The sequence below is a fragment of the Hyperoodon ampullatus genome (genome assembly GCF_949752795.1).
Source record: "Hyperoodon ampullatus genome assembly, chromosome: 6".
In the NCBI taxonomy this organism is placed as follows: Eukaryota; Metazoa; Chordata; class Mammalia; order Artiodactyla; family Ziphiidae; genus Hyperoodon; species Hyperoodon ampullatus.
The window spans coordinates 37,506,539-37,519,362 of record NC_136919.1 but is presented as its reverse complement, the minus strand read 5'-3'; the positions used below and the strand labels follow the sequence as shown (position 1 = coordinate 37,519,362).

Here is a 12,824-nt window from a genome sequence, read left to right as displayed (position 1 = left end):
TCTGCCACATCCTCCCCATTCCAGAATGTGCACCATTCTGGTGACTCTAAGAGACTGTGAAGGTCCACAGCCTTCAGGAGGCCTGTCCCACTGACCGCAGGCGCTCCTTCCCCTCCTCACCTACTCTCACCCCGAGGAGCGGCACGTCAGCACCTCGCACTTTGCGTTCCGCCCGGCGCCGCACCACACACCTCAGCTCCACGATGACACTGCCCACTCCCAGCAGCCTCTTCACTTGGCCCGTAGCCAGTACAAGCTACCAGTGGGTCAGGGCCTGAAATACTCCCTTTCTTTCTTTTTTAACCTTGTATAAAGCATTCTCTCCTGGCATCCCTTCTTCTTTTATTTTTTGAACCAGCAACATGTGAATATATTAGCATTTGAAAAGAGTCAAATGCAGAATAAAATGTGCAGGTTCCCCCCATGGTGTACCCTCATATGAGTCCACAATCGACTGTGCATGCTTCCTGTCCAGTTTTAAAGGCCATTCCTCAGCCCCCACTGTGTTTCTAGTAATAGCTTTGTTTCCAGCTTCTAAGGAGGGGCAAATTCTCAGATTTCCCCAAGTCCTGACAGGTGCAGCAGAAGGCAGCCAGCCCTGCCCTGCTGAGTGCCTGTAATTTCTCCAACCTCAAAATTAAAGTGAGGAAAGCCAAGCTGCAAAATCAAAGCTACATCTTCCTGAGAATAAGCCACCTTGGGGTCTGCTGAGTTTCGTCAACCTAAAAACAAAGCAAAACTTCAAATTCTGAGATACATTTTCCCTCAGCTCTAGAGGCCTCACCGCTGCCTGCCCTCAGCACACGCCGAGAAGCTGCAGCCACGGGGCTCTCCGTCCGGCAGCTGGAGCCATGGGGCTCAGTCCTCTGTCCTCAGATGTCTACTCCAGTGTGAAATCCCAGTGAGGGACACGGAGACCCAAGAGGCCATTTCCTTCTTCTGGGTTACGGAGAAGTGACCTCTCCATGGCTTCATATAAAATCAACTTTCCCTCACTCCTCAGAGCAACTTTTCAAGATTTCACCTCAAAACAGAATCAGCCCCGAGATTCCCTCAGATCTTCTTTTAACATGCCCAGACCTGGGGCCTCCCTGTGAAAACTCTCCATCTTTCGGTGGGAATCCTCTCCTTCCTGCAGCCCTGAGATGGACCTGTGGGCAATCTTGCTCCCATGACAGTTACCAAAAGTACAACGCATTGAGTCCTGGGGGGAGAACCAGCCCTGACCCGCTTCCTGATACCCTGGCTTTTCTCTCACCAACAGCAGCTCTGGAAAGTGAAGCTCAAAACATAAAACAATAAACAAAGCACAGAAAAATCTTAAGCTACTCATTTCCTACAACAGGTCTCTCCCTGCTGATGGGTGGTCAGGGAGGAAAGACGCTCAGGAGGCGTGGAGAAGCAGGGGACACTTTGGGACACAAGGAAACAATGCCCCCAACAGTGCAGTGAGAAAAAACATTCTTAATAATTAAAAAAAAAAAAGTGGCAACAAACCCAGAAAACGAAGCTCTCATTCAGCAGTCCTACTAGAGGCAACAGGAGCTAGTTTGGAAAACAGAGGATCTACCAATGCAGCACCTGTTGCTACATCAGACACTCGGCTGATCCTTCCACCTTCACAGCAATCACATGTACGAATCCCACAAAGGCTGATGAGCAAAGCAGTCCAAGCTGGGGGACAGAGCTGGGATTCAAAGCCAGGGCCATGTGATTCTAAATCCTGTGCTCTGTCTACCAAACCATGGTTGACTTGGACAGGCTGCCAACTGAGCCCTCCTTTGCCCACCAAAGTAGTGGCTGCCCCAGACCCCAAACTGGAGACACAATTTCTGCTGCCCCCACTGTTGGATCCCACTCACTGGTACACGGTCGGAACAGCCCCTGTTTTGTTAAGTATCACCATTGCTAAATAAGTAGCCAAGTTCACTCTGGTGTGACTCAGCATCCCACGAGAGAGAAGGAAGACAAATTCCACCTCCCCACGGTGTGCTGAGGGTATAGGCGTGTTTGGACCTACTGGTTGGTCTCCTTGGCTGGAAAGAAACCTTTCCCCATCTCGTAAGGACTCCTGTGGCCAAGAGAATGAGTCGTATGGGTAAGTGATGCTCCAGGGGGGTGAGAACAGCAGCAGCAGGAAGATTTCAACACTTCCTGGGAGGAGAAGGGAAGTCACCCAGGCCAGCAAGAAGGGTAGAGCACGAGGTGGGAGCTCTCCCAGGTGAAACGCGTGAGCCAGAAACAGCTATTTCCTCTGCTCGGTCTGCTCCAGAGTGGGTGTGACCTGCAGGCAGCCGGCAATCCAGGGCACAGTCAACACATAATTCGGCCTATTACTCATAACCTTTAGCTCCTGTCTTTGGAAAGGAACTGTCCCCAATAGGGCTGAACATATACTAAATGCCAAAACCAGCCTCTGAGAAAGTTTGCCTTCGGTGCTGAGCAGGTACGAATGCTGACAGAACTATTTAAGTGACAACTTTTAAATACAGGATCTTCAGCTTCCAAACGAGGGTAGTGTCAGAACTTGCTGTCTCTCCTTCCCTCCCTAGCCAGGAAGAGTGACTTCTATACTTATATTTAGAAGCTAAATTGTTAAGAGTGAACTTTTTAAATACAGTATTCCATGTCATCCCTTTAAATGAGACTGAGACGTGGGCTCAGCAGGCCGTGTTCCTCAGTATCAGAGGGACAGCTAGGAATTAGTCGGCGGGACGGGCTGCTGAAGACGGAGAGCAGCTGTGCACACAGTGCTGGGAAAGTGCTCACTCTCGGCGTCTGGGCTTTTCTCCTCCTGGGTTGGTTACAGTTTGTGGACCAGTCCGCAAATCACACTTCTGAGAACACTGATCTAGACTGTTCTTCCCCAGTCTCCTCAGCCCCATTTCATAGACAGGAACTGCCTATGAATGGCAGAGCTGGAAACCTTAAAAAAAAAAAACAACCCAGGAAACAGCAGGAGAGTCAACCGCCAACATACATTAGACATAAAAGGGAGCAAAAAGAGGAAAAGAACAGCATCAACCCCGCCCAGCTAGCACTGACCACCTTGGTCATATGGATCTAGGGACACGAATTCACTCGTCATCCGGGGGGCATCACTGCCCAAAGCCCAGAGCAGCCCGCCCGCCCCGGGGGCTGGGGAGTTCCCCTGACCTTGGGCCGCTCTTCCTTCCTCAGAGCCACAGCTTCCAGTTTGGCTTCGTACTCGGCTTGCACTTGGTCCCTTTTCTTCAGCACGCTCTGTGGGAGGCAGAAAGGGCAGCGTGAACACAGCTGTTGCTTCTGTACCCCGTTCCTCCTTGAATCATGGCCCCAGCCAGCCAAGTGCTCCTAGGATGGTCTGGCTGCAGCATGACACAGTCTCTGGAGGCAGCAGGGGTGGAGGAGGGAGACAGGGAGAACCGTGCTCAGAGACGGAGCTTTCTAGCACGGTAACTCAGCCTGACGCTAAAAGCGACAGAGGCCCGGGAAAGGGCGAGGTAGGGGCAGCGGTGTCCACCAGCAGGCATACGCACGAGAGGACTCTCGGCCTCCCTGTGCACAGGGAGAACTCAGCTGTGCCAAGACGAGGAGCCTGGCAGGTGACAAGGCGGGACGTTCTCAGAACCGTTAATGAGAAAGTCTAAGTCACGAGAGTTCTTGTCTCTTTAATTCCCTGAGCTGACCCCTGGTGGACTGATTTGCTCATTGATCATTATTAGCTACTTACCTGTCCTCCACTCTGGGCCGGGTATGCAAAGAGCAAAGAGATAACTGAGGGGTTCCAGCTAAGGGAGAGGTTCAGACACGGTAGGAGGCTGCTTGAGCTCAAAGAGCCCCGGACGAGGCCAGAAGCCCTGCAACCATGTGGCGAGCCTGCCAGAGTGAGCGGTGACGGGGCTCAGGAGCCAGCCTGGGTGGAACAAGGCAGAGGCAGGCCAGGCACCCAGGATGCAAAATTTAAGGAGACACTCAGTCTTGGGCTCTGTGCGAGTTCAAGGTTGGCACCTAAGTGTGTTTCCCTAAATCTGTGCCCTGGGCGCCTCCCTCGCCTCATCTGCTCCTGGCTCTGCCGCTAAGACCTCACCAGGTGGAACAGAAAAGCTTTCGGTCGACCTTCTAGAAAAGTATCAGTTTCATCCCAAGGTTTCTTTTTTCTTCTTTTAATAGAACCACAAGTGACAAACCAAGAGTAATAAGAACTTTCTTTGCCACTAACTCAGAAGACACAAACTGCTATGAGAGCTTCGAATCTCACGTTCTCTGGCAGAGCATGGAGTCCGGGCAGGAAGGAGCCATTCCTTGGCTAAAGAAGTGGACACCTTGTGTCCCTAGCACGTGCTAAAAGGTGATGAGTGACTGAATCACTGAGAACGCTCTGGGGGCAACCTTCTAATGGAAGGCATCAGCATGGGGGACCTCAAGTCTCCCCTAAGTAAGTATTTACTTGGAGAAGTGTTTCACCACAAGAACGTGAAGCAAAACTTGCAATAGCTTCACTTTTCATTGTTTGTCACTCAGCATTCTCTTCGGTGCTCTGAAGTTACCTCCCCACACTCATCAGCCTCTGAGCAGGAACACTGATGGTGCTGTTCGCAGAACTTTGTGCTGTGATGGAAACGTTCCACGATCTGCACTATCCAGTACAGTGGCTGCTAGTCCCACGTGCCGACTGAGCTCTTGAAATGTGGCTGGTGTGACTGAGGAACTGGATTTAAATTTTTATTAATTTTACCTAATTTGATTAAACTGAAATAACAGGACTTCCCTGGTGGTCCAGTGGTTAAGAATCCGCCTTCCAATGCAGGGGACGTGGGTTCGATCCCTGGTCGGGGGACTAAGATCCCACAGGCCATGGGGCAACTAAGCCCACACGCCACAACTACTGAGCCCATGAGTCACAATGAGTGAGGCTGCATGCTGCAACTACCGAGCCCGTGCGCTCTCAAACCTGTGCGCCACAACTATGGAGCCCGCACGCTCTGGAGCCTGCATGCCACAACTAGAGAGAAGCCCGCACACCACAACTAAGACCCGACGCAGCCAAAAATAAACTTAAATAAATAAATAAATATTTAAACTGAAATAGCCACCTATGGCAAGGGGCTGCCATACTGGACAGAACAAATCAATAAAGTAAAAAAAATAGAACAAAAAAACAGGGGTCCTTCCTGGATTTCATAGAGCCGAAAGCATTCTAAATCTACTGGTCTGGTATCAGCACTAGCTGCTCTCCATGGAGACACAAATATGGTTCCCTCGGGGCCAGGGGCAGGGGCACCTAGAATCCGTGCCATGGACTCCCTTCACAGGACGCCTCCTCACATCTTACTGGGAAAAGCGCACATCCAGGGCTTCCCTGGTAGCGCAGTGGTTGAGAGTCTGCCTGCCGATGCAGGGGACACGGGTTCGCGCCCCGGTACGGGAAGATCCCACATGCCGCAGAGCAGCTGGGCCTGTGAGCCGTGGCCGCTGAGCCTGCACGTCCGGAGCCTGTGCTCAGCAACGGGAGAGGCCACAACAGTGAGAGGCCCGCGTACTGCACACACACACACACACAAAAAGTGCACATCCTGGCTAGGAACAGGGTTCCAGGAACAAGGATGAGTTGTTCCAGTGACACACCCCTGTCAGTGTGGCAAGAACCTCACAACCAAAGCTAGAAATGCTCTTAAAACAATACCTTGGAACACAGCACAGCTGTGTGTGTATTGCTCTCTGCTGTATCCCCGGCACTTGGGTAAGTGAATGAAGGAATGTTAAGGCAAGGCAGAAACAGGGTGAGGATGGCTGTGTAGGGCGGGGCGGAGGCATGCAGAGTGGAACTGCAAGTATCTCCATGCCCTTCACCTTGTTGATTTCTGGTATCCACTAGAATCAGAGATCCCTATAGATCTCTGTGAGAAGCTCAGATGGTAAATGTCTGTAGGGACTGGCCTCCCACCCAAAACAGCACAGATTTTGCCGATAAACCTGGCCACACTAGCCTGTGGTTGAGGGGGCCTGAGCGTACAATGGAGTGAAAGGGCAAGATACTTGTCAGCATCTGCAGAGAAGTTCCTGGGGCCTCCTGTCCCCAGTTCTGCTCCAAGTCTCTCTGTAGAGGTTGCCCAGGCCCCCAGGCAGGGAGGGATGGTGAGAGGAGCCCTGTCAGCTCCACTCAGCTACATGCATCTCCTCTCTCTACCCCCAAAGCAGGCGAGGGAGCCCCAAGAGTCAGCCACACTCCCCCCCGCCCCCACTACTGGGACCGTGCCTTCCTTGGCCCAGAGGAGAGGTAAGGGCTCTGTCTCCTCAGCCACTGCAATCCCAGCCTCACCTGGAGTAACCAGACACTGCCTTCTCATGAAGCCTGACTGGAGGATTTGGGCTAACATTCCTGCCTCAGTGGACAGCGGAAAAAACTCACAACAACAACAAAAGCTCACAACGACCCTGCGGAAGTGAAAGGATGCCACCCCCATTCTACAGGCAAGAACACTAAGGCACCATGGAGGGACCTGGTTGTGGGCCACAATGCTGGCTAAGAGCACAGTGGTGACTCACGCAGGCTTCCCCTGCTGCGTTCCAGGGCAGAGCGTGGTTTCCCAGCCCGACTGCAATCCAACCAGGCTAAAGGCTGAGAAACCTGTTTTGAATCAAGATAAACTGTTGAAGACTACCATCCTTGCTGGGAGCACCTTTGAACACCATGGTGGATGGTCTGTAGGGACTGGCCTCCCAGCTGAAACAGCACAGATTCTGCAGATAAACCTGGCCACACTAGCCTCTGGTTGAGGGGGCCTGAGCCTACAATGGAGTGAGAGGGTCAAGATACTGTGTCAGCATCTGCAGAGAGGTTCCTCTATCACTGAGTGACAAGCAAAAGACATTTACCATCTGAGCTTCTCACAGAGATCTACAGGGATCTCTGATGCTAGTGGATACCAGAAATCAACAAGGTGAAGGGCATGGAGATACTTGGTTCCACTCTGCATGCCTCCACCCCTGCTCTACACGGCCATCCTCACCCTGTTTCTGCCTTGCCTTAGCAAAACACACAAAACCCCTGCCTACCTGGAGCTTACATTCTAGAGGGGAGGCAAATAACACACAAGTAAAACATAACAACATAGCGCGTGTAAGGTAGTGCTAGGTGTCCAGGAGGAAAAATGAACTAGGAAAGGAGGATGTAAAGCACTGAGGGTTTGGGAGACGGCGAATTGTACACTGGGTGGCCAGGGGGGACCGCAATGAGAGGTGCCTTTTTTTAAAAATAAATTTATTTTCTTTTATTTATTTTTGGCTGAGTCGGGTCTTCATTACTGCGCGCGGGCTTTCCCCAGCTGCAGCGAGCGGGGGCTACTCCTCGTTGTGGTGTGCCAGCTTCTCACTGCGGTGGCCTCTCCCTCTGTAGAGTATGGGCTCTATGCCCGAGGGCTTCATTAGTTGTGGCACATGGGCTCTAGAGCTCAGGCTCAGCAGTTGTGGCACACGGGCTTAGCCGCTCTGAGGCATGTGGGATCTTCCTGGACCAGGGCTCGAACCCAGTCCCCTGCATTGGTAGGTGGATTCTCAACCACTGCGCCACCAGGGAAGCCCGAGAGGTGACTTTTAAGTAGAGATACGGAATACATTTCTCTCAAACGCTATATATATATTTTTAATGTAGAGCATTTCATCACAATTTCAAAATGATCCTAGTAATCTGGAACTTCACTACCCTTCTTTTCAAATGCAGAGGAAAAAAAAATGACTTGTTTCTTTAATAAATAAATTGCAAGGAAAAACAGAGGGGGAGGGATTCTTAAAATATTTAAAAAACATATCAAGCAATGTCTGGATTTTATTTATATCCCAATTTGGGAAAAAAACTATAAAAACAGTGTCTGAGACAACTGGGGAAATTGAACACTAACTGGATATTTGAGAAAATATTAAGGGGAAAAAATCTGTTTAGGTATGATAATAATGTGGCCCTTTTTCTTTTTTAAACGAATGTTTCCATTTCAGAGATATGTATTTTTGTATGAAGTGATGTGATGCCTGGGATTTGCTTTAAAATAACCCAGGGGGTCGGGGCTGGGAGCAGGGGGAGGAGAGCTAGAACAAGATGGAGCGTGAGTGGGCAACTGTTGCAGCCGGCTGATGGGTACGTGGGGGACGGTTATACTTCCACTCTACTTTTGGATATGTTTGAATTTTTCCATAATAAAAAAGTTAAGCAGTGGAAACATAACACCTCTCATCCAAAATGTTTACTTTACAAACTAATAACAGCCATTAAACAAAAGTGTTTGGAAGTTCAATCATAGTTACATTCTGTCTTTTGGCTCTCAACATCTGCACTGGATTTTCTCCAAGAACGTGCCACAATGGTCAGTATCAATAGGAAAGCCCAGCATCCAGGAAACGGGAAAGTCTCCACCCCCAGAGCTCATGCTCATGTCTCCCCCTGAGGAGGCTGTCGGCTCACAAACGTGGAGGAGGAGGAGAGAGCAGCCAAAAACAGCCCCAACGCAAATGGTCAGCAGCTACCAAAAAGCCTCCACAGGTCCGGAAGGTTTTTAAGCTTCAAATCATTTTGTAAGAGGGACATTAGGATGCAGGGTTGACAGTACAGAATGGCTTATATTCTGGTGCGCCAAGGGCTGACAGCCCAAAAGACCTAGGAGGAATTTGTATAGACTAATGAGTGTTCCATAATAAAGAAGCTCAAATGAGAATAAAAATCAAACACCCAAAACCAAACAAAACCCAGACTCACAGATACAGAGAAAAGATCGGTGGTTACCAGAGGGAAGAAGGGTTAGGAGGGTTACAAAATGGGTGAAAGGTATCAAGAGGTACAAACTTCCAGGTATAAAATAAGTAAAGGGACTTCCCTGGTGGCACAGCAGTTAAGAATCCGCCTGCCAATGCAGGGGACACAGGTTCAATACCTACCTGGTCTGGGAAGATCCCACATGCTGTGGAGCCACTAAGCCCGTGCGCCACAACTACTGAGCCTGTGCTCTAGAGACCGCGAGCCACAACTACTGAAGCCTGCGCGCTCTAAGGCCTGTGTGCCACAACTACTGAGCCCGCATGCTGCAACTGAAGCCCACACAACTAGAGCCCATGCTCCGCAACAAGAGAAGCCACCACAATGAGAAGCCCGTGCACCACAACAAAGAGTAGCTCCTGCTCACAACTAGAGAAAGCCCATGCACAGCAACAAAGACCCAATGCAGCCAAAAATAAATAAAATTTAAAAAATAAAAATAAATAAAATAAGTAAGTCATGGGGATGTACTGTACAGCATGGAGAATACAGTCAGTAACATTGTACTAACTTTGTAAGGTGACAGGGTAAATAAAGTTATTTTGGTGATTGTTTTGCAATGTATACAAATGTGGAATCATTATGTTGTACACATGAAACTAATATTATATGTCAAATATACTTCAATTTTTAAAATTTATAATAATTTAAAAAGAAATCTGACACCCGACAGAGCCCTATGGCCTGTCTTTGGGTGCCCCTCTAGGAGAGCATTTTCCTATGGGGAGGAAAATTAGTCTGAACTTGGTCCTGATGACATAATTTCTGATTAAATGACTGAACTTAGGTTGCCCCATTCAACATGCTCTTTTTACATTTTCATTCTTTGATGACAGACAACCTGTGAGTTAAATTTTCTAGGGCAATGTTGGTAATACTAAAACCACACATTTTGCCTTAGTTTTAAAAAATACTTGTTACAGAAAATTTGGAAAATACAGAAAAAGGCAGAGGAGGGGGGAAAAAGCACCCACAATCTCATCTTTCAGGCACAACCAGTAACACGTTTTGTCTTTACTTTTAGTCTTTTCTCTTGAATGACTCCTTTGATGCTCCCCATTTCTGTGTGTCTCTTCCTGGCACTTCTGTTTTTCAGATGTTGGATATCTGAAATATTTTGGTCTGGCCCTCTCATTTTTATATTCTTTTTCTCTCCAATCCTCCATCTGTCTTTTTGTTTCACTTTAAAGTGATTTCCTTAACTTTTTCTGCTAACTCTTCTACTGATTTTTTTTCCATTTCTATCATGATCTTCATTTCCATGAGCTCTTTGTTTATTCTCTGGATTTTAAAAAATGCTTGTTTTATGGCTGTGACATCTCTTCTCTTTCTGAAGATATTGATTTTTTTTTTCCTGGAAATTTTCTTCTCCCTCAATGATGCTTTATGTTTTTCCTTCTTTGTATTTACTTGATACTTATATTAGAATCTTCCCTTAAATATTTGGCGACCCTTATCTGCACACTCACCTAAGAGGGAAACACTAAAAAACTGGTTGAAAGCTCTGTGACTTTGAGCTCTGGCTGACAGTTCTCTACAGGGGCTCTGCTGGGCCATTTCACTGAAGATTCCCCCATCCCTCTCAATATCAGTATATTCTAGTCTCTTCTCCCAAAACCTGTTTAGATTTTTCTAAAAGGCTCTTTTAATGCTTGCGGGGAAGGTATAAGGCTGAGAGCCAAGCAGAGGAAGACGACTAAGAATCTCAAATTTCAGTAACCTTTTGCCTCAGATTTTAGGATCTTAGCCCCCACCTTTAACTGTGCCTGGAGTCTCTCGGTCCAGAGACCCTCTATTTTTTTTACCACCCTCCAGCTCTGCCCGAGTGGCGAAGCGACAGTGGCCCCTGTGTGAGGAGGGAGGGCAGAATCGGAAGCTCTAACTGCTTCTGAAACAGACCCCTGACTAATCCTTCTCTTTCGCTCCATCTTTCCCTCAGTCCCGAGGTACTTGGTGCTGCCAATTCCTGACCATTTTGAAGGAGTCCCAGGTGTAAACCAGGTGGCTTCTTAGTCTTTCCCCACCGTCAGCTTAGGCGGCTTGGAGTCACCTGAGTCCCTGTCACCTCTCAATTTGCTTTTAGTTCCTAACTGTACTGCTGTTGTTTCCCTTCCTGCTGCTCTTTGTCTTTGTGGAAGCATACCTTTAAAAAAAAATCGTTCTAGTGTCATTTTGGTTTCATGAAAAAGAGGAGGTTTCAATAAGTATCCAGTCTGCCCTAACTCAGAATCTCAGAGTTTTAATTTTTATACTTTTCTAATTTTTAAAAACATTTGAGATCATCATGTACATTTCTACATCCTGATTCTTCACATTTTCAAGAAATGAGGCCCTCAGTCCATAATCACTTTTGTTTAGGAAGGAGGACTTTTCTCCCCGAAATGAATCTTCCAGAAAATCTTTTTGGTTTTTGAAAGGCACCAGAAGTGGGCAACCTAAACCACTGACTAGTCACTTGACTCATTAGCTCCGCCTTGTGGCCTCTGAGGAGAAAAGGTGGGCAGGCTGAAGAAACCATCCGGTAATTAAATAATCAGAATTTGAAAACAGCAATCCTGGAACACTGCTCTAAGTATTTATCTCCAACTCAAACTGTCCTCAAACCCAAACTTCTGCATCCACATCTTACACCTCTAATCACGATCAGCAATGACTTCCATATTATTAAATCCGATGGCCACTGTTTATCATGCTCTTTCTAAAAACATTTCTCTTGGTTTCCCTAAGGTCATCCTCTACTCTTTTTCTCCTACTACACTGACCATTCCTTCTCAGGCTACTTTCCTACTTGTTCCACCCCCTAATTAGGTGCTAGCCCACTAAATATTGCCAATGCCTCAGGAAGCAGGCCTGGGCTATTTACCTTGATCTTATCTCACCAGATAATCTCCCCGACTCTCAGATTTAAACGCCATCTATACAGAAATGACTCCCAAATTTCTATTCCCACTCTAAATTCATAACCAGCTGCCATGTCACTACTTTAATGACTAACAGGCATTTTCTTAGCTGAATATGGCCAAAACAACCTGATTCCCAACTGCCCAATCTGTTCCACCCCAAACTTCCCCATCTCACTAAACAGGACCACTATCAACACAGCTGCTGAAGCCAAAAACCCAGGAGTCATCCTCAATTCCTCCATTTCTCACTGCACATTAATACAGCAGCAAGTCTAGTTGGCCCTTCATACAAAATATACCCCAAATCCACCCACTTCTCCAAGCTCCACCACCTCAGTTATCTGCCACCTGGCTCCCTGCTACAGTCTCCTAATGGTCTCCCGACCTCCTCTCCCTGTCCCCCACCCAATAAACCATTTCCATACTGCAGCACTAGCTGTCTTCTTAAAGTAAAAACTGTATCCTGTCATTTCCCTGCAGCAAACTAACTGGCTTCCCTTTTATTCCTAAGAACAAAATCCAGACTCTTACCAACCATGGCCTTTAAGATATTACCCTATGTCCTGGCCTTTACTTATCTCTTTGACCTCCCCACCTGCCACCTGCTCCCTTGCTCAACTGGCCCCACTCACACTGGCCTTTACCTTATCACCCACTCTTCTGACTCTCAGCTCACTAGTCATCACCAAGCCCTCTGAGATAAGCACGCTCTTTGACTTGCAGATGAAACTCTCTTAAAAATAACAAGATACATAACAATGAGCAGAGTTCCCCTATGCTTTGAAAAAGAATAGATACAGGTATATGTATAACTGAATCACTTTGCTGTACACCTGAAACTATCACAACACTGTTAATCAACTATACTCCAATATAAAATAAAAAGTTAAAAAAAAAGATACATGACATACAATAGTTATATATCTGTAAATGTTCTAAATGCACCACACTGCCAACTTCAATATCTGCCAACTACCTTCTATGAATGAGGCAGTGTGGGATATGAAGTATAGGGCCCTGCCCTAACCTTCTCAAATAAAAATTCTCCAACTCTTGGCCTGGTCAAAGTGATGCCAGTACTCAAAAGGCACTGCCAGAACTTTGCTAAAGACCCTAACGTGCTCCCTCTCAGCCCA

At 47.6% G+C, this 12,824-nt stretch overlaps 1 protein-coding gene across 1 annotated transcript in view; it reads right to left on the bottom strand.

The window, feature by feature from the left end:
• The window catches only part of SNX30 (sorting nexin family member 30), a gene marked incomplete at its 5' end in the record, with an annotated part of 102,729 nt that overhangs the window by 9,901 nt on the left and 80,004 nt on the right, over positions 1 to 12,824 (bottom strand). The window contains one exon of the mRNA XM_079706031.1: positions 3,157 to 3,243. Coding sequence (XP_079562157.1) covers positions 3,157 to 3,243 — 87 coding nt within the window. The remainder of the gene's footprint in view (positions 1 to 3,156; positions 3,244 to 12,824) is intronic.